The following is a 27,343-nucleotide window of genomic DNA, read 5'->3' on the forward strand; positions in this document are numbered from 1 at the left end:
GAAACTAAACTTATCCTCTTTCTAACACAGCCAGTTTCCCTTCTTATTTTCCGAGTTGCAGAAGAGAGTGATCCCTGGTTTCCTCTCTTCTCCCTCTCTCCTGCAACCTATAGCCACCAAGTCTTGTAAATTCAGCCTTCATAAGTTTCCTTCCTGATCACCCCAATCCTCATCTCAGCCCTTTTTCCCAGAGAAATGCAACTGTTTCCTAACTGATTTCTACACAAACTGTCTCTTCCTCTCCCTCTGCTCAAACTATATTTCACACTTCACTTCCTGTTCAAAAATCTTTAATGGATCCCCATTGCCTATAAAATATCTTTCATACTATTTATCCAATTATTCAAAATTCTTGTTGGATCCCTGTCTCTATAACCTCTTCTCTCTCTTCTCCTATACATCAGTCATCCAATCCAGTCAAATTGCTCCAAATAAAACATGCAGTCCCACTTATATGATGTTGGTTGGAAAGTTCTCACTGCCTAGAATGCTCTCCTTTCTCTCCTACACTTAACTAAGCCCTACCTTTCAAAATTGGATTGCTATCTCAAATCTCTCTTATTAAACACATGTGAAAAATGAACCATTTTCTCATAATCCTTGCCGAAAAACAACATCTAAACTCCTCAAGAATCCATCCAAAAGAAACACATGAGTACACCTAAAATCTGAAAGTCAGGAGAAGAATAATGATGTATGAATGCAAATTTCTTTTTCCTTCTATATTGAAAGCACTTTTGCCCTCATGTGTTCACTTTCTATTCTTAAAGGTAGAGACTTAATTCTATTTTCTACAGCTCTTAAAGGCTGATAATGCAGTTATTATGATTGTGACTAGCTAGCTCATCTTGTTAGAGAAAGTATCATGGTACTGGGTTAAGTTTAAATATCCATATGGAATAGAAAACTTCATTTATTTGGGTGCCACAAATTGCAATCCTGACCCTTCCCAGAAGTCTATTAATATCTACCATGAACACCAAGATAATGTTTGTGGCCAGATGAAAGTAAAAACAGCCTAAAGTGAACACCCAACTGATTTTATTTCCTTAAAATGGATTTGAAATAGAATATTTTATTATTAGTTACTTTGAATATTATTGATATTTACAAAAACATACTTCAGGTAAATCTGCCTAAAATTGGCTTGAGAACTATCTGAAGAGATGTTTTTTTTTTAGATTTTCAGAAAAATATTCCTCATGGAATACCTTTCCAATTTTGCAGCATAAAAAAATAGAAAACCTTATTTTGTTTCTTATCAAACTAATTTTTCAATTTTCATTCATTTAACAAATAATACTGAGTATATACTTATGCCAGAATTTTTCTAGATACCAGTAATACAGCAATAAACTAAGTAGATAAAGCTGCTGCTCTCAAGTTTACATTCTAGTGGAAGGAGATAGAAAATAAACAAGCAAATATATAATACGTCGAATCGTGATAAGTGCTCTGAAGAAAGATAAAACAGGGTAATGGAAGTAGAGAACACTAAGAAGGAAAACAGAGAAGACTTCATTGACAAGGTGATATCTGGACAGATATTTTAAGGATTATAGCTATTCATAAAATATGGAATACAAGCATAGCCAAAATTCAGGTAATACTGTGATGTAGTAACCTAATGTTTCCTAGTTACATTACTTAAATATTCTGTCCTACTGAATTAACAAATCCTGGGAGTAGAATATTTGTAAAAGCCTAGGCTGCAACCACCCTCAATCATCTGATATAGACACTATAGTTTTCTAAGCTCCCTCCATCAGCAAAATATTCGTTACTCAAAGCTGATTTGTACTGACCCTGTGGGACACAAGCCCATTTCAAGGCTGCTGGCTATAGCTTGAAAAGAACCACTGAGATGTAACTGAACATTTCTGTTCAAGTAGGGCTGACCCTACCCCTACCTCCTATAAGCTTTGACCTGGATATATAATCCGGGGCTAATTAATCAATACATCCATCTCTTTGACAACTGAGATTGGCTCAGCAGTCAAAATGTGATCAAACTTAGAAATCTTGCTTGAATTTGGGGAAAGAAGTGCTTTTGGCCAGGATTATTAAGCAAAGAACACAATGAACCTTGGGCTATTTATATCCCTTGCCACCATATGGGAAAAGCTGGCCTGAGAACAAAACCAGTGTAGAGGAAAAGCCAGCTGACCAATGGGGAAAGGCAGATTCCAGATTACATTGTTTGAGTACTAGGATCCATAAAAGCCTAGATTTTTCATTTATATGCGCTAACACATTCCTTTTCTGCATAAATCAGTTTGAATTGGTTTTGAAGAGATACATGGAAAATTAGCAAATCAGATATGGCAGAAATTTTCTCTTCCCATTTTCAACACTGAACTGGTATACTCTAAATATGGATATATGGGTGTTACCTCTTTGATGGAAGTAAACAAGGTTTTATCACCAGACCTAAAGTGTGAACACAAGGCCATTTCAAAGTAATAAAATCTAATTTTCCTTAAGGAAGTCAATATAAACAAAAGAAGGTCCAGGGCTATATTGGTGACCATCAGAAGCTAGTGCTTCAGAAAGAGTTTCTCAGGGTTTAAAGATTCTGGCATATGAAAAATATTACTTTGAGGGAAAATCCAGTACACAAAATAAAAGGAATTCTAAAGCAAATCAAATGAAAGCAAATATAGTTCACTATCAGAAAAGATAAAGAAAAAAATGAAAAATAGTATAACCAGATATATAGTTGTATAATCCAAGTTTTAGCTAGGATTCTTAAAAGTAATTGCTGACTTGTCCACCAGACAGTACAAATAATCAATAATATTCTATCTCACAGTTGAATTTTGTAATCACAAAAAGAACAAGATCTCAAATTCTCTCTCAAGCATATTAGAATTACTGATTTTATTTCTTTAAATATGTAAATTTGTGAGTGAGGCACTTATAATTTATAACTTTTTATGTGAGTGAATGCATCAAAAATTATGTGTAAGTGTTCAAGATAATCACTCTAAACAGAAGTAAAAGACCCGCTATCTATATAATAAGCAAATGCTTAGAGGTCACTATAATATTCCTTAGGAAAAAAGTAAAACTTGAAATTGCATTGCATAAAGGTCTAATTGTTGCTATATAAACATATTTCACAATTTTACCTAGGAAGATTTTAATTAATAAATGCATGTTTATACTACTACCTATAACTATAGGAAAAGCTTGTATAAATGAGAACTACAAAAATCAACATGTATATGGAGAAAAATTATTTAAATTATAAAAGATATTGTATAGCCAATTCTACTTAGCTTTTTAACAAACCTGTTTTCTCTACTTCTTGGGCACTTAGCTAAACCGTATTTCCTAGTCTTGCAGTTTGGGACAGCCATGTGATTGTATGACTGAGTACTAGTCAGTGGAAGATAAGTGGAAATGATGTCTACTGTTTCCAGGCCCATCCCCTTTAACCTCCTACCTCACCTGTATCTTCCATCATCTTTACCCATACCACCTTTTGACAGATAAGCCAAGTGACCTTGAAAGGTTGTGCTCAAAAGGGCAGAGTCAATAGATGGGAGAAATCTGAACTCCCCCTTTGAGGAGAGCCACCTGCTGATCCAGAATACCTGTTTTAGGCTTTAAATTGTTAAGAAATAAACTTCCATTATATTTGATCCATTATATAATTTTTATTTTTTAAAATAGCTAGTATTACCTTAACTAATATAGCTTATGATTATATCACTAATATGTGATCATTGATATTCATGATTCATTTTATTTTTCCACTAATTTTAAGTTTTTAATATCCCTAGAACTCAGTACAAATGCATTAGCTTCAAATTATAAAATATTTTAATATTCATAAGTAGTCTACATCTTCAGTAAAACTATTTTTTGAAGTTTATTTCTTTGCTTAATCCCAGCAGATTCTAAACTTTCTTTAAAATTTAATTAACATAATTAAACTTACTCATGGCTTTAGTAATCAATTAGATCTTTCTTTAAAAAGATTTAATTGGCCAAAAGATTTAATTGTAATTCTTTTTTGAAATCAGGATAATGTAACCTCTTATTAAAATAAACAAAAAATAAATAAAAATCAGTATGATACATCAGTTTTGCCATATTCCTATAAAGCATCTCGAAAGTAACAAAATGCTTCAAGAAAACTACCATAAAATAACATTAAAATATTTAAAAGAAGAATGGTCCCGCCAGCATAGCTCTTATTCAGTAAGAATGAATGTGCAGCCCTTCTGAACAAACAGATGAAAACAAAAAAGAACTACCCCATGCAAGACTGAACTAAAAATTTTTCTCAATTTCCAGTCAAACTGTGTTCACTTTTCTAACATCTACCCATCCACCCACCCATTCATTCTTCTTTTGTTCATTGATTCAAAAATTGCATACTGGTATTATGTGGCAGGCCCCATACCAGGATTCTGTGATATCACAAAGATGAAATATATATATAATGCCCTCAAGGGGTTCATAGTCTAATATATTCAAGAACAAGAAACAATCAGAATTTACAACTACTTACTACAATTACAACCATCATAAGTACTATTACAGGACATTGGGACTCTATATTATAAAAGGCACTGGGAGAAAGCCTAATCCAAATTGGAATGAAGGTTCAAAAATGAGCTAAGATTAGAAGTAATGTTTTGATGGAGGAGGAAAAGTAAAAATAATGAAATTGGTTTGGGGCAGAGGAGAGTGTGAGAACTTCAAGCATAGTTATACATGCTGAAAGACTGGTGAAAGAGAGTTTGGTAAATTTATAGAATTATAAATAATCGGGAAAATGATGAGAGATGACAACACAGCCCTAAATAGGAGCAAGTTCATGACATGCCTTCATTTTCCCTATTCCATAATCAGATGATTGTTATTATCACACTTTTTCCTGTGCCTTTCACCTCATATTCAAACAGGACAGAATCACTTTTCATTTTCACTGATTAAAATATAGCTATTTCTTTTTTTAACACACTTTTATAAGAGAGCTACTATCTGTCAGGCAACATCCCAGACTCTCAGATATACTGTTCTTCCTAACTTTCTACAACACGTTATACTATCATTTACTGGACTGCTTGCTTGGTAATACACTTTACCACCCTGTATTTCAATTATTTGGTAATATATCTGTTTTACCTGCCAAACTCCAAGCTCCATAAAACATGGAAATGCCTCAGTCGTTTTTTTTGTCTGCCATAAAACAGTAGCTAGTACATAATATAGGTATAACGAATGTTTACTGAGTGGATGAACTAAAGCAATGAAGAAAAATGGATTAGCTTTAAAATAAGAGACTATCATTTTAGTTTTCTCATTATGCAATAAGGTTTTTTAAATATATAAAATATCATAATGTGTATTTTATGTTTATATTTTTATGTTTTGTAGGATATTGATACTATTTATTGGTAAGTAATAATATTTTATTATTGCAGTACCCCTTCACAATATACCCTTATATATACAACTTATAATTCTGATAGTTTCTGAAAACACATTACTACTGGAATGCTACTAAAGATATGACTAGAATTCATTTTTTCATCCATATAAAAATGTTTATTGAGTAGTTACTATTTGTAGGACACTATGTGAATTGCCTAGCTTTTATATTTCATTGCCATTAAATACAATAATGTAATAGGTAAAATATATCAAATTAACTTCCCTTTGTACTTAGTCATAGTCATACCCTGAGGCAAAGGAACAATGTCATTCAACCTCCTTTCATAAATAATATACTTTGAAACAATGACTGATTCATTGTTAAACTGCATGATTATATAGTATAAAGATTATAAATTCAGTTGAAGTTCAGGTGTTTTTTATTATGAGATACTGTACTTTTAAATTCTGGAATTTCCAATTAATGTTTTTAATAGATCTCATTTCTCTTCTGAGATTCTCCATCTGTTCAAAGAAAAAGAAAAAGTCTGAGCTGGAGTAAGTAAGGAGGTTTCTATATAAAGAAAGACTTGAACTACACCTCATAAGATGAACAAGATTTAAACAAACAGCAAAGATGAGAGAATGAAACAATGAGCAAAGACACCATGAAAGAAATGCCTATGATATTTTTAGACAAATAACAAAGGAATAAGCTATATTGGTGGCAGGAAGGAGAACAGAAAGAAATATCATTGGATAAGGGGGGTAGGAACAGAATCGGAAGATCTTGACATTCTTGAACTCCAAGAAGAGGAAGGGGCCACAATAATTTAGTTAAAATAAGGCTCAATATTGTATCACTGCTCTGTATACGTCAATGTGTTTTTGTAGTGGCTGGTAACAGTCTTTCCTTTTCATATTTAGTGCTTCCTTCAGAAGCTCTTGTAAGGCAGGTCTGGTGGTAACAAACTCCCTCAGCATTTGCTTGTCTGAAAAGGATCTTATTTCTCCTTTGCCTATGAGGACAGAGTCAAATCTACACATATCAATACCAGCCTTAAATGTAAATAAGCTAAATACCACAATTAAAAGACACAAAGTAGGCTGGGCACGGTGGCTCACACCTGTAATACTAGCACTTTGGGAGGCCAAGGTGGGTGGATCACCTGAGGTCAGGAGTTCGAGATCAACCTGGCCAACATAGTGAAACCCCATCTCTTCTAAAAATACAAAAAATCAGCTGGGCATGGTGCCAGGCACCTGTAATCCCAGCAACTCAGGAGGTTGAGGCAGGAGAATTGATTGAACCCAGGAGGCAGAGGTTACAGTGAGCCAAGATCACACCATTGCACTCCAGCCTGGGCAACAAGAGCAAAACTCCATCTCAAAAATAAAATACAATAAAATAAAAGACACAAAGTGGCAAGCTAGATAAAGAACCAAGACCCATTGGTATGCTGTTTTCAAGAGACTCATCTCACATGTAATGACACACATAGGCTCAAAATAAAGGGACAGAGAAAAATCTACCATGCTAATGGAAAACAAACCAAAAAAAGCAAGGGTTGCTATTCTTATTTCAGACAAAACAGACTTTAAACTAACAAAGATCAAAAAAGACAAAAGAGGGCATTACATAATCATAAAGGGTTCAATTAAGAAGATCTAACTATCCTAAATATATATGCACCCAACACAGGAGGAAGCAGATTCTTAAATCAAGTTCTTAGAGACTTTCAAAAAGACTTAGACTTCCAGAGAATAATAGTGAGAAACTTTAATGCTCCACTGACAATATGAGAAAGATCACTGAGACAGTAAATTAACAAAGGTATTCAGGACCTGAACTCAGCAATGGATCATATGAACCCAACAGATATTTACAGAACTCTCCCCCAGAATATACATTCTTCTCATTGCCACATGGCACATACTCTAAAATTGATCACATAATTTAAAGTAAAACACGCCTTGGCAAATGCAAAAGAACTGAAAATCATAACAAACAGTATCTCAGACCACAGTTCAATTAAATTGGAAATCAAGACTAAGAAATTCACTCAAAGCCATACAACTACATGCAAACTGAATAACCTGCTCCTGAATGACTTTTGTGTAAATAATGAAATTAAGGCAGCAATCAATAAGTTATTTGGAACTAATGAGAACAAAGATATAACATATCAGAATCTCTGGGACACAGCTCAGGCACTGTTAAGAAGGAAATTTATAGCACTAAATGCCCACGTCAAAAAGTTAGAAAGAGCTCAAGTTAACAACCTAACATCACAACTAAAAGAACTATACAACCAAGAGCAAACAAATCCCAAAGCTAGTAGAATACAAAACATAACCAAAATCAGAGCTGAACTTAAGGAGATTGAGACACAACAAAAAAAATCCAAAAGATTAACAAATCCAGGAGCTGCTTTTTTAAAAAAAATTAATAACATAGAACAAATAGCTAAGCCAATAAAGAAGAAAAGAGGGAAGATTCAAATAAACACAATCAGAAATAACAATGGGGATATTACCCCTGACCCCATAGAAATGCAAACAACCATCAAAGAATATTATGAACACCTCTATGCACATAAACTAGAAAATCTAGAAGAAATGAATAAATTCCTGGACACATATACCCTCCCAAGACTGAACCAGGAAGAAATTGATTCTCTGAGCAAACCAAACCTCTGAAATTGAAGCAATAATAAACAGCCTACCAACCAGAAAAAGCCCAGGACCAGAAAGATTCACGACTAAATTCTACCAGATGTACAAAAAAGAACCAGTACCATTCCTACTGAAACTATTCCTAAAAATTGAAAAGGAGGGACTCCTCCCTAACTCATTCTATGAGGCCAATATCATCCTGATACCAAAACCTGGCAAAGATACAACAAAAAAAGAAAAATTCACACCAATATCCTTCAGGAAAATTGATGCAAAAATCCTCAAAAAAAAAAAACCTGACAAGGTGAATCTGGCAGCAAATGAAAAACCTTATCCACTATAATCAAGCAGGCTCTATCCCTGAGATCCAAGGCTGGTTCAACATACACAAGTCAATAAATGTGATTCATCACATTAACAGAACTAAAGACAAAAATCACATAATTATCACAATAGATGCAGAAAAGGCTTTTGATAAAATTCAACATCCATTCATGTTAAAAACTCTCAATAAACAGACTTTAAACCAACAAAGATCAAAGAAGGGCATTACATAATGGTAAAGGGATCATACCTCAAAATAATAAGGACATACCTTAGAATGTCCTTATTTTGAGGACATACCTCAAAATAATAAGAGCCATTTATGACAAACCCAGAGCCAACATCATACTGAACGAGCAAAAGCTGGGGGCGTTCCCACTGAAAACTGGAACAAGACAAGGAAGCCCTCTCTCACCACTTCTATTCAACATAGTACTGAAAGTCCTGGCCAGGGCAACCAGGCAAGAGAAGGAAATAAAGAGCATTTGAATAGGAAGAGAGGAAGTAAAACCATCCCTGTTTGCAGATGACATGATCCTATATCTAGAAAACCACATAGTCTTAGCCCAAAAGCTTCTTAAGCTGATAAACAACTTCAGCAAAGTCTCAAGATACAAAACCAATGTGCAAAAATAACTAGCATTCCTACAACAGGCAAGTGGAGAGTCAAATCAGGAACATACTCCCATTCACAATAGCCACAAAAAGAATAAAATTCCTAGGAATACAGCTAACTAGGGAGGTAAAAGATTTCTACAAGAACTACAAAAAACTGCACAAAGAAATCAGAGACGACACAAACAAAAATAAATTCCATGCTAATGGATAGGAAGAATCAAGATCGTGAAAATGGTCACACTGCCCAAATCAATTTAGATTCAATACTATTCCTATTAAACTAACATTGAGACTCTTCAAGAACTAGAAAAAAACTACTTTAAAATTAATATGGAACCAAAAAAGAACCAAAATATCCAAGGCAATTCTAAGCAAAAAGAACAAAGCTGGAGGCATCATGCTACCCAATTTCAAACTATACTACGGGGCTACAGTAACCAAAACAGCATAGTACTGGTACAGAAACAGATACACAGACCAATGGAACAGTATAGAGAATTCAGAAATAAGACCACACACCAGAAATAAGACCACACACCTACAACTATGTGATCTTCGACAAACCTGACAAAAAACAAGCAATGGGGAAAGGATTCCCTATTCAATAAATGGTGCTTGAATAACTGGCTAGCAATATGCAGAAAACTGAAACTGTACCCCTTCCTCATACCATATACAAAAATTAACTCAAGATGGATTAAAGACTTAAATGTAATACCCAAAACTATAAAAAAAAATCCTGGAAGACAACCTAAGTAATACCATTCAGGACACAGGAATGGGCAAAGATTTCATGACAAAGATGCCAAAAGCAACAACAACAAAAGCAAAAATTGACAAATGGGATCTAATTAAACTAAAGACTTCTGCACAGCCAAAGAAACTATCAACAGAGTAAACAGACAACCTACAAATTGGGAGAAAATTTTTGGAAACTATGCATCCAACAAAGGTCTAATAGCCAGCATCTTTAAGGAACTTAAACAAATTTACAAGAAAAAAACGACCACATAAAAAAGTGGGCAAAGAACATTAACAGGCACTTCAAAAGAAGACATACATGCAGCCAACAAGCATATGAAAAAAATGTGCAACATCACTGATCATTAGAGAAACGCAAACCAAAACCACAATGAGATGCCATCTCACCCAAATGGCTATTAAAATGTAAAAAACATAACAGACGCTGGCAAGGTTATGGAAAAAAAAAGCAATGTTTATACACTGTTGGTGGGAGTGTAAATTAGTTCAACCATTATAGAAGACAGTATGGTGATTCCTCAAAGATCTAAAGACAGAAATACCATTCAACACAGCAATCCCATTACTGGGTATATACCCAATGGAATAAAAATCATTCTATTATAAAGACGAATGCACACATATGTTCATTACAGCACTATTCACAATAGCAAAGAGATGGAATCAACCTAAATGCCTATCAGTGATGGACTGAATAAAGAATATGTGGTGCATATATATATATACTGGAATACTATGCCACCATAAAAAAGAATGAGATCATGCCCTTTCCAGGAACATGGATGAATCTGAGGCCATTATCTTTAGCAAGCTAATGCAGGAACAGAAAACCAAATACCACATATTCTCACTTATAAGTGGGAGCTAAGTGATGAGAACACACAGACAAATAGAGAACAGCACACACTGGGGTCTACTGAAGGGTTGTGGGTGGGAGAAGGGAGAGTATTGGGAAAAACAACCAATGGGTACTAGACTAATAGCTGAGTTATGAAATAATCTATACAACAAACCCCCATGGCACAAATTTATCTATGTAACAAACCTGCACATGTAACCCTGAACTTAAAATAGAAGTCAAAAAGTAAGGCTCTCATTGATTTTTGACCATGAAGTCATGAAATACAAACTCCATTTCAGAAAGTCTCATCTGGCAGTATAATATAGGTGTGGGTTAGAATTAAGAGAGACTGATTGCAAAGAAAGGAACAAAAACATTGGTTTGACACCTTCTGTGTGTCCAACATACTGCTAAATACTTTTTACACAAAGTATACTTCAATAGGAAACAGTGAGAGACTAAGACAAAATGGGAAGCTTAGCTATAATTATGGGGTAACCTTTCAGTGATACAGAGAAAAATACATATAAATGATTCAACAAATAAAATAGAAATGACAGGCTACCATTCGTTTAGTGTGTAATCTGTGGTGAGCACTGTGTTAGGTACTCCATACTTATCACCTCTATCCTCACAACAATCCTGCAAGGTACTATTATTCTTATTGCTACCATTTTTCATATAAAAAAAATCTAAACATCAGGGAAATATTTACCAGGGAAATAATACCTGCAAGATACTATTACTATTACTATTGTTACCATTTTTCAGATGAGAAATCTAAAGATCAGTGAAATATCTACCTATGGAGTAGAACTGGAATTCAAACACAAGTCTTTTGAACTCAAATTCCTGTTCTCTACCCTATAATGTCACACACAATACAAAAATATGTTATTGAAGAAATTAGTGTAATTCTTTAATGCAAGGACTCTTTAATGTAAGTTAGTGAGGATGATAATTACTATGACAGTAAAAACACTTTAATGTTTGAGAAAGGGGCACCAGGCTAGGTAAAACTAGGATTAGAGATTCAAGGGCAAAAGGAAATTTTTCAAAGCTGGAATGGATTTATTTCAGTAACAAAGAATAGATTATAGGAAAAGATATAACATGTCAATGTTTGTCTCATTTATTCTGAGGGCAGGCAATTTTCACTTTAATGATCCCGCTTCTCACTAGTTCATTTTCTTTGTTCATTTTAAAGTCTTTATTTCCTGTCGGATTTATTCCCTTGACTAAGCATTCTTTCTCCAAATTAAGACTTTGCTTCTCATTATTAATGATTTGATAGCACAGACTGGCAGCTATCACCTAAATGGAACTGTTAGGAAACTGTAAACGAACACAACTTTTCAGCTTTAAAAAGCATAGATAACATCAGTTTTAAAAATCCAAGCCTGAGATTGAAGCAGGCCACACTGTATCTTTTACTTACGATTATTGATTTTGATTCTATCATAGAGAATCCCAATTCTTCAGCTGTTAGAGGCTGAATGAATTCCAATAGTCTTTAGTTGTGGCCCAAATGGTCTCCTGATAAAATATGTTGAAGCATGAGCAATTTCAGCAATTTTTTCTGGGTTACTAGTCTACTATTCCATCAGAATTAATTTGCTCTTCAAGGTGAAAAGCATTTCCTCGGACACAGAGTTAAGTGATTATTGCAACTGACATGTCTCTTTAAGCTCAGGCTCTCGCCTGATTTCCTTTGGCATTAGGCAGCAAAATGGATTTTTTTAAATACTGGCAAGCTGTCCAAGGTCTTCACTCAAAAAGAGAGCCAAGAACTCCCAAATGTAAACCTTGAAATAGAATTACAAATTAGGTACACTATGACAAATGAACAAGGTAAATGTGAAAAGTGACTAAAAGTTAACTTCATCATTATCCAGAATGTGAGGTTAAAAGAAAGGTGAATTATTACTACATTTTCAGGAAAACATTACAATTAGCTCATAAGTGTAAAGTACAGATTCTCAGGAAAATTCTAACAGCTGAGTTCTTCTACTAGAAAGTTTAATTCAAGTTAGAGATGATAAAGAGATTAGAAAGAACAAAAGTATCAAAACAAAAACTGGCCAATAATATATCTGAAGAGTATATAAAAATGATAACCTCACAAATGTCATAAAGTTCAAAACATAAAAATTAAAACATTTTAGAAAGGAAGTTTACTGCCCTTAATAGAATGCTCATAATATAGATGCATATTTTAACATCAAACACATTTTAAGAACATGCACAATGAAATACTGTGCATCAGTGAAGTCCATCAAAATGTGCAAGAATCATTAACAATTAGAAAAAAACAGGATGTCATCAACCACCAAATATACATTCTTATCACCTGCACAGGGAACATACTCAAAGATTGATGACATGCTCAGCCATAAAGCGAGTCTCAATAAATTCAAAAAAATCAAAACCATACCAACCATATTTTTGGACCACAGTGGAATAAAAATAGAAATCAATGCCATGAACATATCTCAAAACCATCCCTCAAATCTTTTCAATTTCATGAAAACTAAACAACTTGCTACTGAATGAGTTTTGGGTACGCAATGAAATTAAGGCAGATATCAAAAAAATCTTTGAAATAAACTAAAACAGACGTAACATACCAAAATCTCTGAGATGCAGCAGAAGCAATGTTAAGAGGAAAGTCTATAGTGCTAAATGCCTACCTCAAAAAATTTTTAAAGATCTCAAATTAATAATCTAACATCACACCCAGAGGAACTAGAAAAACAAGAACAAATCAGAAGAAAAGAAATAAATAAAATAAAATAAAATCAGTGCAGAAGTGAATGAAATTAAGACCCAAAAATTCATACAAAAAAATCTATAAAACCAAAAGTTGGCATGAAAGGATAAATAAGATCAATAGGCTGGCAGCTACATTAACAAAGAAAGAAGAGACAATATCCAAATAAGCACAATCAGAAATGGCAAAGGTGACATTAAAACCAATCCCACCGAAATACAAAAAAAAACCCTCAGAGACTATGATGAACACCATATATATACAAACTAGAAAATCTAGAGGAAGTAGATAAATTCCTGGAAATACACCATATCCCAGGGTTAAATCAGGAAGACACTGAAACCCTGAATAGACCAATAATGAGTTCCGAAATGGAATCAGTAATAAAAAGCCTAACAACCAAAAAAAAAAAAAAAACCCCTGGACCAGAAGGATTTACAGCTGAATTCTACCAGACATACAAAGAAGAGCTGGTATTAATTCTGCTGAAACTATTCCAAAAAATTGAGGAGAATGAAGTCCTCCCTAACTCATGAAGCCGCCATCATCCTAATATCAAAACCTGGCAAAGACACACACACACACACACAAAAGAAAACTACAGGCCAATATACCTGATGAACAGAGAAGCAAATATCCTCAGCAAACAAACTAAAAGCAGTAGTGCATCAAAAACTTACCATGATGAAGGAGGCTTTCTCCCTGGGATACAGGGTTGATTAAACATATACAAACCAATAAATGGGATTTACCACATAAGCAGATTTAAAAGCAAAATCAATATGATCATCTCAATAGATGCAATAAAGACACCTTCAATAAAATCCAACATCCCTTCATGATAAAAACCTTCAACAAATTAGGCATCAAAGAAACACAACTCAAAATAATAAAAGCCATCTATGACAAACTCACAGCCAACATTATAATAAATGGGCAAAAACTAGAAGCATTTTCCTTAAGGACTAGAACAAGACAAGTATGGCTACTCTCACCACTCATATATAACATAGCACTGAAAGTCCTAGCTGGAGCCATCATGCAAGAGGAATAAATAAAAGGCATCCAAATGGAAAACAAAAATTCAAACTATCTGTCTTCACTAATGATACGATTCTATGCCTAGAAAACCCTAAACTCCAACAAAAAGCTGTTGAAACTTATAAATGACTTCAGCACATTTTCAGAACATAAAATCTATATATGAAGATCATTATAATTTCTATACATCAATAACATTCAATCTGAGAACCACAGTAAGAATGCAATCCCATTTACAATAAACACACAAAAAACGAAATACCAAGGAATACAGCTAACCAGGGAGGTGAAAGATCTCTACAATGAGAACTACAAAACCCACTGTTCAAAGAAATCAGAGATGATACAAAGAAATGGAAAAACATGCCATGTTCATGGGCTGGAAGAATCAATATCAATAAAATGTCCACACTACCCAAAGCAATCTACAGATTGAATGTATTCTTATTAAAGTACCAACATCATTTTTCACACAATTAGAAAAAAACTATTCTAAAATTCACATGGAATCAAAAACAAGCCCGAATAGCCAAAGTAATCCTAAAAGAATGAAGCCAGAGGCATCACATTTCCCAACTTCCAACTATACTATACAGCTACAATAACAAATACTTCATGGTACTGGTACAAAAACAGACACATAGAACAAAGGAACAGAATAGAGAACTCAGAAATAAAGCCACACAACTACAACCATCTAATCTTCCACAAAAATAAACAATGGGGAAAGGACAAGCTATTCAATAAATAGTGCTGGGATACCTGGCTAGCCATATGCAGAATGAAACTGTACCCTTACCTTTCATCATAAACAACAATTAAGAAAAGATAGATTAAAGATTTAGATGTAAGACCTCAAACTCTAAGAATCTTAGAATGAAACCTAGAAAACACCATTCTGGACATAGGTCTGGGCAAAGATTTCATGATAAAGACTTCAAGAGCAATTGCAACAAAAACAAAAATTGACTTAAGACCTTCTGCACAGAAAAAGAAACTATAAACACAGTAAACAGACAACTTACAGAATGGTAGAAAATATTCACAATCCATGCATCTGACAAAGGTCTAATATCCAGAATCTATAAGGAACTTAAAAAAATCAACAAGCAAAAAACAACCCCATTAAAAAATGGGTAAGGGACATGAAAAGAAGATATACATGCAGTTAATAAGTATGTGAAAAAAATCCTCAACATTACTAATCATTAGAGAAGTGCAAATCAAAACCATTGAATGCAATCTCACACCTGTCACAATGACTATTATTAAAAAGTTAAAAAAAATAACAGATGTTGGTGAGGTTGTGTAGAAAAGGGATCACTTAAACACTATTCGTGGGAATGTCAGTTAATTCAGCTACTATAGAAATAGTTTGGAGACTTCTCAATGAACTTAAAACAGAACTACCATTTGACCCAGCAATCCCATTACTGGGTGTATGACCACAGGAACACAAATCATTCTACCATTAAGACACATCCACGTGTATGCTCATTGCAGCACTTTTCACAACAGCAAAGACATGGAATCAATCTAGATATCCATCAACAGTGGACTAGATAAAGAAAACGTGGTACATATACACCATGGGATACTATGCAGCCATAAAAAAGAATAAAACTGTGTCCTTTGCAGCAACATGGATGCAGGTGGAGGCCATTATCCTAAGCAAATTAACACAGGAACAGATAATCAAATACCACATGTTCTTACTCGTAAGTGTGAGTTAAACACTGAATACACATGGAAACACACATGGACCCAAAGAGGGGAACTACAGACAATGGAGCTTACTTGCAGGTGTAGCATGGGAGGAGAGTAAGGATCAAAAAGCTACATATTGGGTACTATGCTCATTACCTGGGAGAATAAATCATTTGTACACCAAATCCCAGTGACACACAGTTTACCCATGTAACAAACCTGCATATGTACCTCACTGAACCTAAAATAAAAGCTGGAAGAAAAAAAACAAAATAGCCCCATCTCAATAATACAGAAAGAATAACAAGGATTAATTAAAAAATGTTTATCACATAAATATTTAGGAATTCAAAAATTAATAATGTAATCAGACATATTTCCTATATTCATATACTATATACTTCCTTCGTATATGTTATCAGGAATTAAACATGGTATTTGTAATACAGGATATCCTTGTCATCAGTGAGAGTGATATACTATTACCTAAGAAAAATATAATTTGACTTAAGATCCTAGCGATATATTGTGAAGTCAATAATATAGTTTACAGGGGTATTTTATTTCATCCTCAAAGAAACTGGCGAGGTATTCATTATTTGAAAAATCACCCAACAGGGGAAGTTCTTCTCAGATCATAAATATTCCATGTTAGAATTTTTCTCATATGCCTACACTGAAATACAGGTTATCAAACAGATGTTTTTATGCCCATGATCTGTTCTATCAATTCAATAAATGTTTGCTAAGCATGTGAGTGAGGAACTATGCTAAGGACAAATACATGCACACACACAGATTAATATTTTCCCTGTCTTCAAGGAGCTTATAGGCAAAGTCAAAAAAGATGATTCATGCATAATTAATACAAAGCAGCATAATGATGCAAATAGTTAGATCTAAATAGAAGGATCAAAAATGGTTTTCAATAAGTAGAGATGGTAGGGATAATATATATAGACAAAACATGAACGTGGACAATAAGAAAGACAGACGTGTTTGAGAGTAATCCATTTTATTTATTTATTTAGAGACAGAGTTTCACTCTTGTCATCCAGACTGGAGTGCAGTGGAGCTATCTTGGCTCACTGCAACCTCCACCTCCCGGGTTCAAGTGATTCTCCTGCCTCAGCCTCCTGAGTAGCTGGGATGACAAGTGCACACCACCAGGCCCAGCTAGTTTTTGTATTTTTAGTAAAGATGGAGTTTCACCATGTTGGCCAGGCTGGTCTCTAACTCTCGACCTCAGGTGATCCTCCAGTCTCAGCCTCCCAAAGTGCTGGGATTACAGGCATGCACCACCGTGCCTGGCCAAGAATAATCCATTTTACTAAAATATATTTATCTAAGACATTACTAGCAGATAAAGCTGGAAAAATATGATGAAGCTAGAAATGAAGGGTCTTGAATGCCTGAGTTAAACGTTTCTATTTAACATTTGCAGTGAGGACCAGGGCTAGTTTTGAGTAGGAAAATGACATGACCAGAATGGCACTTATGGCATACTGACTTGGCAGCATTGCTCAGAATAAATACGAGCAGATGAAGAGGAGAGACTAGAAGTGGGTGGACAGGGTAGGAGGCTCTTAAAATAACTCAGGTGAGGGGAAATGATGGTCTGAACCCACAAACTGGCAGGAATGATGAAAAGTTGAGAGGTCAATCTGGAAGACAGTAATGAAAGACAGAATTATCTACTTGTAAGACATTGGACCTACATTCAGATCCAAGATTTACCTTTTGGGCAACTGACTTTACTCCTGATTCCCACGTTGAGGATAATAAAACCTACCTCATGGGATTGTTGTCAGGAATAAAGGAGATAATGATTTTTAACATGTTTACACAATGCCTAGCATGTACTGAAAATTTAGTACTTAATAAATGCTAGCTTCTAGTGTTACAATTATTTTGAGATATTATAGTTTGGTCATTGTTTACTGATTTTTTTAGTAGCTACATCTCACTGCTGGTTCACGTAGCAGTTGTAGTCATCTATATACCCTAAAACTTTTGTGTGAACTACTCGCTGACATTAAATCTCCCCCACCTTGTATTTATACCATTGATTTTTAAGGAATCTAAATATAAGATTTTATACTAACTCCCACTGAATTCTGTGTTTTTACCTTGAGCCAAGATTTCAGCCTATTGAGATAATTTTTCATATAAGTTCAATTATTTGTCATATTTGCTATTCCTCCCTAACTTCTGCAAAGCTGATTAGAATAGATATGGCTTTTTCCAAGTAAAATATTGACTCAGACCAATCCAAGAACAAAATATTTCACTTTCACTAGAGAAATCCCCTCTACATTGACATTTTGTGACTATTTAGAACGTCTGGACAAAATTGGACAAAGTCTGTGAAACATAAAAATCAAGATCTCTTCAGCAACATAAAAGAGAACAAAATAGCTCTTTTCTATGGCTGACAGAAAGCCAGAGTAAAATTTTTTTAACCGATGCAGAAACTAAGGCTTGGAAATATCAAGCAACTTCCAAAGGTCACCCTGCTAGTAAATTGCAGAACAGAGTTGTACAACCAAATCTGTAGGACTCACAATCTCATGCTCTTAACTGCTAGACTAAGTTATCTCCCTAAGAAAGACGGTTGAGATTCCCATCATGATTGCTGGGAAAAACCTCCACTTTGGTCTCTGTAATTCATCTCCAAATAATTAAATGCATTTTGCAATGATAATGGTTCATTTGCAAGAACATATACACTTTTATATGCAGTCTTTGCCTTTTTATGCATTTATTCAGTCAATGAACTTTCACTGAGAGACCACTACATTCAAGGCACCGTGTGAGGCAGGATGTGACTACAGAGATCAATCTAATAATGAACCTACTGTCAAAGGGGTATATAAGAAGTAATGCAAAACATATACACCTACAAGGCAAGGCAGAAAGAGATGTATCAAGAATGGTAAAAAGCAAGTGTGCTAGAAGTTCAGAAAAATGACTCTTATTCTACTAGCCATTTTCTCAAGGACTTCCTAGATTCCCTAAGGTTACAAAAAGTTCTTCCTGAGATGAGGGTAGGAACGAAAATCTTACCCTTCTGATTCTGGATTTTTCCATTAATGTACCTACAGTACATACGTGTGGTTAATGGTATTGTTTTCAATATATAAATGCAGGTCAACATGATCCTAGTTCTACATTCCCCAATTCTTGCAAAACCTGTTAGGAGATTTCAAACCTTAGTTGAATCACCTTGAGTCACCACATCCAAAAGGTCTGTTCAACTACATAAGACATAAATTGTTCAGGTTAGAATGTTCTTTTGAACATTGTATACCACTGCTTAAGATTTAGCACCACTATAAAAAATTATACACGCTAAAGAATCAGTTATGTTCCTATAATAAGCCTCTATTTACATTTCAAAAAATTTGCCTCCCAAGATTCTCTAAATCTGATGGAAATTGGGTAAGATAGCCACGAAGCTCTCTCCAAATTCTGAAATTGATGCATTCCTGATAATAAGCTCTAGAAATTGGGTTAGAATGTGTTTGAAGGTAAACTTTGTTTCAGAAACACCGTTTGGTTTTTAGGCAATCTAATCTGACTCTACTGATCTTTAAAACTTGATGAATTTTAGAACTAAATTAAGCATATTTTCCAAAAGTAGGGACCTCACTCCCAGAGAGTATTCTCAAGAATAGCTTGGCATAAAAAAAAGCTGAAAATCCTTCAAGGTAAATCTTGAAATCTTAAAATACTAAAATAAAATACCTCACACTTCAGAAGGCTGACATGTAATTAAATATTTTGCATTGGAAAAGAAAGTAAAATAACAGAAAAGAGGCATAGTGGCTGAACAAAATTGCACAAAACCTGCCAATGCAACCCCTTTCAAACCAAAAGCTTTAGATGCTGCTTGCGTCAACAGAAAAAAATACATAACACGTTTCATCCCTTAAGCTTCTTATTTACTTCTTAAAGACATACGCTGATGAGGTAATGTTCTATTACAAATGTTTTAAAAAAAAACAAAAAAACTTTTCCTGGTACCTGGATTCTGAAATCTGCTCTAATGATCTTTATCATCAAATTTCTCTATGGCATGCTGTGTTCACATTTAAGAATTGTATAGATTGTTTATACACATGGAGGAAAAAACATGAATATAAGGCTTGGGAAAACATAAAGAGAATAGAAAATTTTTTCAGATGATTTCACATTCTTTTGAAAACCTAAATTTCATGAGTTGGTAAAGAATGTTAGGATATTTATATTTCTTCAAAATTTACATTCTAGATTATATAATGTCTTAATTCAACTTAGAAAATGGTTTCAGATGCATATTATAAGAGTATATAAAACAGACTGACTTTTGAATTAAAATGTATGCAAGACAAAATGCAATTTTAACTGGAGCTAGCCTTTATATTACATGCAAAACCTCCAATTGAATACATTCAATCATAATAAGAATTTAATTTTTAACTTATATTAGTAAAAGTGTTCAAACTACCATATTATAGCTAATATTTTAATAGAAACAAAAATCTCCGATTCAAAAATAAAAGTTCTTACATAAGATGGCTGGTTTTGTATTTGAAATTACTGAATCAGAGTGCCCTCTATTGGAAGAAAAGAGACAACAAAAGCTAAACTGAACTAAGAATATAGGTAAAATACTTCCAAAACTCAAGCCACATCATTAATATGTAAAATACATTAATTAAAAATATGGATGCTACAAAACATATTTCCTTACATTTTTATTTCTCCAAAATAACTTTTGGAATTACTTGTCATATCACAATCAGCAAGTTGGATGTTTCATATCCTATGAAATTAAATTTTAACTGAACCCAAATGCTCATCATTTAACCAGTAATATAAATAACAGACATATAGAAATGTTTTCCACATTTAATAGTCCAATATAACATAGAAATGTTATAATTGAGGACTGTGGTTTGACTGCAGTTTGGATTTTCCTTGATGATAAACTGAAAGCCTCCTTGCTATGAACCTCATGTCGGTGTCCCCGCCAAGTTTATATGTTGAAATCCTAAACCCCAATGTGATGGTATTAGGGAGGGGGTGTTGGGAGGTCATCAGATGATAGCCCCTTATGATGTGCTAGTGTTCATATAAGAAAACATCGGGAGGGCTGGGCGCAGTGGCTCACACCTGTAATCCCAGCACTTTGGGAAGCCGAGGCAGGCAGATCACAAGGTCGGGAGATCGAGACCATCCTGGCCAACATGGTGAAACCCCGTGTCTACTAAAATACAAAAAATTAGCCAGGTGTGGTGGCACGTGCCTGTCGTCCCAGCTACTCAGGAGGCTGAGGCAGGGGAATCGCTTGAACCCAGGAGGCGGAGGTTGCAGTGAGCCGAGATTGTACCACTGCACTCCAGCCTGGCGACAGAGCACGACTCCGTCTCAGAAAACAAAACAAAAAAACCACACATCAGGAGAACCTGCTTTTTTCCCCTCTGTTCTTTGCCACATGAAGATACAACCAGAAGACAGCCCTCTGCAAACCAGGAAGCAGGCCTTCACCAGCTACCAGCTCTGCTGGGTACCTTCATCTTGGGCTTCTCGGACTCCAGAACTGTGAGAAATAAATGCTTTTTTTTTTTTTTCCAAGCCACCCAATCTACGCTAATTTGTTATAGCATAGATAATCCCTAATTCAAGAGACTTTTAGAAGCTCTTACACTGGGGAATTGCAGAAGTAGGCTGGACATTAAGATCTACGAGATTTGTTCCATCTCAAAAAATTCTAGTTTTGTGGTGTTTTCAAGACCTCAGTTCTGACTAATCATCTCAGACCTGAATTACCTCAGTAAGATCTTGGCTGATTTTTGGCTCCCTAGACCAGTAGTACGGATGTTAGACCTGAGAAGCTTTTCCAAGAGCAATGCTCAGAGCTACCCAAAATTATTTTGATTTAGTTGGTCTGGACTGGTATCTGAGGGCATCAGTATTTATTTCTTAGAGCCTCTCTAGGTAAATCTAATATACAACTATGGCTGAGAACCATTGTTTGAGCCTCTCCCCAGATCAAGCAACATACAACTACCACTTTTATTTTCCAAAAATGTCACTTTCAGGAGAACTCTCCTACACAAGAATTTATTCTCAGGATCAATTTTAAACTTCTGGCTAGCCTCCCAATCTACTTAGCTGCCTTTGTTCTCTGACAATAGTGTTGAGTGGCAAGGGGTTATGACTCCAGCTCCAGAATGTCTGTGTTCTTGGCTCTGTAATTACCGCATGAAACTGGGAAAGTCATAAAAGCTCCCTGTATGGAGAAATAATACTATCCTTTTCAAAGGGTTATTGTGAGGATTAAATCAGTTAATACAAGTAAAGTGTTCCATAAATTGAGGTATTATCATTACTTACCCAACTTTATTTCCTACTACTTTCCAAAACAAACTCTCATCATAAATCATTCTCAAATTATGCACTAATTCTCATCTCTGTGCTTTTGCACTTACTGTTTCTTCAGGCTGGAATCCTTTCTCAATCATTTGTCCCAACAAAAGTGAAAAGCACAGCTCCCCTTTCACCAGGACACAGCTTAGTCTCTCCCTACCTCCACAAAGACTTCAATGAGTATCTGTAAATATTCACTGGTCTCTCCCTTTTAAAAATTCCTTTGGCCATAAGGTAGCATACTATGAGAAATGTGGCTGAGAATTAAAAACACTGGCTCAGAGTTTGAATCCTCACTCTGCCACTTGTCAACTAAGTCATTTTCTAAATCCATATTGTTAGGATTACTTAATAAGCGACTTAAATCACGTAAAGCATTAGAGTAGCAAATAGCAAAAACTGAGTGTCAGTTCTTATTTATTCAGTGTTTTATATGTTAGTCTTCAGTTATAGTCTACACACTGTGACTGAAGTCTCCTTAGGATAGGTGTTTTGAATCACTTGAAATCAAGAACCATATCTATTATAAATCCCACAACTCAAAACATGGTAAGAACCATCTGTATTAGGTGACCTATATTAGGTGACCTGTACTTGACTAAACTTTTTGCAACATGTAAGAGTATAATTGAAGCAATATTCTGGAAAAAAGCTTTTTTGATGAATAGAAACAAATATTCAACAAAACATGGAATGAATTCAAATAAAACAGGCTACAGAAAAGGGCCAAAGTAATTTGATTACTTTTTAAACATTCGCTAACAGGTTTCTATCAGATTCATCTTCTGAAAGGTCAGTTCCAATGATGTCTTTTATCTGCCCAAAATCCTTTAGATTTTTCTCATTTCTTAAAAAAAAAAACCAAAATTCTTAGCCTGACATTCATAATTATCCATGACCTGACCTCAAACTAGACTTCTAATCTCTCATCTTTCCCCTTTGTAAACTCTATTCTTCCAAATAAACAGAATTATTTGCTCTTACTCATATATACCATCTGCTTTTCTCCCTCCACATAATCTTTAATATTTTATAGGGAAATATTTTCAAAGAACACTATTGTAAAGGTTTGTCACAGGAACGAAGAGTGGTGTTAGAAAAGCATGAGCTCAGATTTCAAAATCTTAACGCTCAATTTATGAGCATTAATTTCTTTCTTGCCACTATCACAATACAGTCTTTGGCTTACAAAAAAAATTGAACATCTTTTCCCCAAACTATTGTCACTCTCTCAAAGTCAAAAGCCTTTGCCGTAACTTCCTGAAAGATAGAAGCTTGAATCATGGTCTCCAAGCAGCACATACAGACCCCAGGGCATACAAGATATTCATTGGGTAAACGAAAAATAATTAGAGCTTCTGTTTTACACTTATTCTCTACCTTCCTCAATTTGAATTTCTTTTGTTGTGTATGTCTCATAATTTACATCAAATATTACTAGAAATGTAGTCTATATATATATATAATTTACAAATAATCAGGGATATTTGCTCAAAATTTGTTTACTAATGGTACATACAACAAAAAAGTTTGGAAACCCTGGTCTAAAAAATTAGGGCTTTCAGAATATCTGTGGTTTTACAAGTAGAAGGCCAGAAGCTGCCAGTTTACATAAATCTTTGAGGATGGATCTAAAAATATAAACACTATGTGTTGTTTATATAGAACAAATATGTTTTAAGTTCTAACTAACTTTCAAGGAAATATTAAAATGTAACTGATTGGTAACCTGGAGACAGCATACACCTATTTCAGATTTTTTAACAGAGGATTTTGTCCCAAATTTAAAGTTACTATTATAAATTATTTCATTAATATAAAAATTTCATTTGGTAAAACTTACAGGTATTTACTTCAGTACATATACAACTGTTCATAGTTATTCATAAAGAATTTTTATTGGGGCCAATAATAGGATGTTTTTACAAAAGGAGTGAAGCACGAAAACAAAATGAAACAAAAAAAGCAGGCCAAGGACGTAGGACTAGCCATGGAACTAGATTAGCAAGTGCTATCCCAGGAAACAGTGTCACAGCTTACTTTAAGTAACTAAATTAAGTAAGTGTTCTCATAATGGACAGTCACTATACTTAGCAAGTTTTTTTTTAGTTTTCACAAATAATATGACATACTTAACACAGTTCACTCTATTACTGGCTTTTGAATAAAGTATGATATATCTGTAACAAATTAAGTTCTAAAAGTGACTAAAGATTTCTTATCAGAATAATGTATTTCCTTTAATACCAGTACATACTATAAGTCCTTCCTCTACAGGACAAAAAGTAGGTTTAAAGATCTTAATATTAAACTGATTTATTCTCTATAGTTTTTCTTGCTTTTGTGTTCATATAAAAATCCAAATGAGTGAGAATCACCCATGGCCTGACCTCGATCTATCCTTCTAATCTTATCTCCCCTCTTTCTTCTTTGTAAACTCTCATTCCTAATAAATAGAAATACTTGCTCTTACTCAACTACATCATCTGCTTTTCTGCCTCACATAACCTTTAATATTTTATATGGCAATATTTTCAAAGAACACTATCATAAAGGCGTTGTCACAGGAACTAACTCATGCTTAAGATTCTGAGCTTATCAAAGAGAAACCTCTTGGGATTTGCATAATATTATAAAAATATGCAGACTGAACTTTCCACATTTCTTTCCTACTATGACTTCAGGAGGAAGTGAGGAAACTATACGTGTGGCTCTGCTCTGTTAGTCTGAGTTCATAGAGAAAATGGGGAAGACAGTCGAAAGGAAGGTTTTTGTCTTTTTTTGGGAACCAACATCATTATGCCCAGTAAAACTAAAGGAACACAACAACAACAACAACAACAAATACCAAAAATCCATGTTTTTAAGAAAGAGTCTAAAAGTAGAGAGACCATGAAGTGATCTGTCAAAGCACTCCTTCCCCTACACATGCACTGCGAGTAAAACCCCAAAGAACGTCAGGAAAAGAGCAATAAGGAAACTGACATCTTAGAGTGGCGGAATCTGATAATGCACCACATCCCATACCTCTTAAGTGTACACACTGAACTGGCAAAGACAGACACATTATCTTCATTCCCCCCCGCCTTACTTACTACACTCTGGCTTCCATTTTTCCCAAGTTCTTCCTCTGAAATCTTGCTCAAATTATCTAAGTAGTGGTCTGATATTGTGTGGCACAAGTCTTCAAACGAATAATCCTTTTCTTGACAGAGTTTTATTTCATCCAAGAGTTTTGATAATTCTCCAGTGACGGTTTCACCTATGAGAATAATTTTTTCAGAAGTTTCAAGAAAGGCTATTGTTAAAACTTAATGTTAAGCAATAAAAATATGACTGCTATGGTGATAGAACTCAAAATATAACAAGATTAAGCAGTCAGACACTATTCTGCTGAAAACAAGGTACTCAACCATAATTAGTACAACATTATTAATGAGCAAAAGAGATTATAATTTTGCCTATTTTTATTCTTTTTCAAAATAGAAATAATTATTGTAAGGTTATGTATACATAGTACATAAAAGCATCTGGAATTACAATTCCCAAAGCTTCACTTATTATAGGATTTAATTTCCATAATATTTCATTGGTATTTTACTTCACTGACAGAATTCATTAGCAAATTTGAAACGGTGCTGAGAAACTTCTTCCTAGGTTCAATAAACAGAAATAGTACAAGTTATTTAAACAAATAATAACATAGGTAATCAGTACCTTAAGAATTATGGTATATGATATAAAGTAAAAACACAAAAGAAACAAATAATATGCATCATCTGTCAAACATGAAGATTTTGTAGATTACATGAAAATATGCACATTTCTAAACAGTCTCAGAAAGATACCTTATACCTGTAATTTATTCTGAAAAAAATGCCCAGCAGTTACAATCCAGATTTTAATATTTTTATTCTGACATAAAAACATATTTAACATCAGCTGACTATAGATGCATGGATTTATTTCTGGACTTTATTCTGTTTTATTGGTATATATGTCTGTTTTCATGCCTGTACCATACTGTTTTGATTACTGTAGCTCTTCACAAGGTTTCCAAGAACACAAAATGTGGAAAAGATAGTCTCTTCAATAAATAGTGTTGGGAAAGTGGATAGCCACATGCAAAAGCATGAAATATGACCCTTATCTCATTCCCTATGTAAAAATCAACGCAAACAGTATAAAGACTGGAACATTAAGACCTGAAAATATGAAACTCCTAAAAGAAAACATAGGGAAAAAACTTGATATTTGTTTGGACAATGATTTCTTGGATATGAACAAAAGCAAAAATGAACACGCAGGATTGGATCAAACTAAGAAGCTTCTGCACTGCAAATAAAACAATCAACACACTAAAAAGATAACTTAAGGAATGGGAGAAAATATTTGCAAACCATAGATCTGGTAAGGGGTTAATGTGCAAAATACATAAGGAATTCACATAACTCAATAGCAAAAACACAAATAACCTAATTTTAAAATGGGCTAAGGACTCGAATAGACATTTCTTCAAAAAAGGCACATAAATGACCCAAGGTATATGAAAAGGTGCTCAATATCACTAATAATCAGGCAAATGTAAATGAAAGCCACAATGGGGTATCATCTCCCATCTATTAGAATGGCTATTCTCAAAAAGACAAAAGATAGGAGGTGTTTCTGAGGATATGGAGAAAGGGAACCCTGTATGCTGTCCATGGGAATGTAAAATGTTAAAGGCTCTATGGAAAACAGTATGGAGATTCCTCAAAAAATTAAAAATAGAATTACCATATGACTCAGTAATCCCACCT

The 27,343-nt window shown here is 34.3% G+C and overlaps 1 protein-coding gene across 15 annotated transcripts in view; it reads right to left on the reverse strand.

The window, feature by feature from the left end:
• ANKS1B (ankyrin repeat and sterile alpha motif domain containing 1B) overlaps positions 1 to 27,343 on the reverse strand; it is a 1,252,139-nt gene that overhangs the window by 1,009,632 nt on the left and 215,164 nt on the right. For all 15 annotated transcript variants that reach the window (XM_001150610.7, XM_009426057.4, XM_009426061.4 and 12 more), the window contains exon 8: positions 25,640 to 25,806. In XM_001150610.7, coding sequence (XP_001150610.1) covers positions 25,640 to 25,806 — 167 coding nt within the window. The remainder of the gene's footprint in view (positions 1 to 25,639; positions 25,807 to 27,343) is intronic.

Source organism: Pan troglodytes, chromosome 10 (genome assembly GCF_028858775.2).
Source record: "Pan troglodytes isolate AG18354 chromosome 10, NHGRI_mPanTro3-v2.0_pri, whole genome shotgun sequence".
In the NCBI taxonomy this organism is placed as follows: domain Eukaryota; kingdom Metazoa; phylum Chordata; class Mammalia; order Primates; family Hominidae; genus Pan; species Pan troglodytes.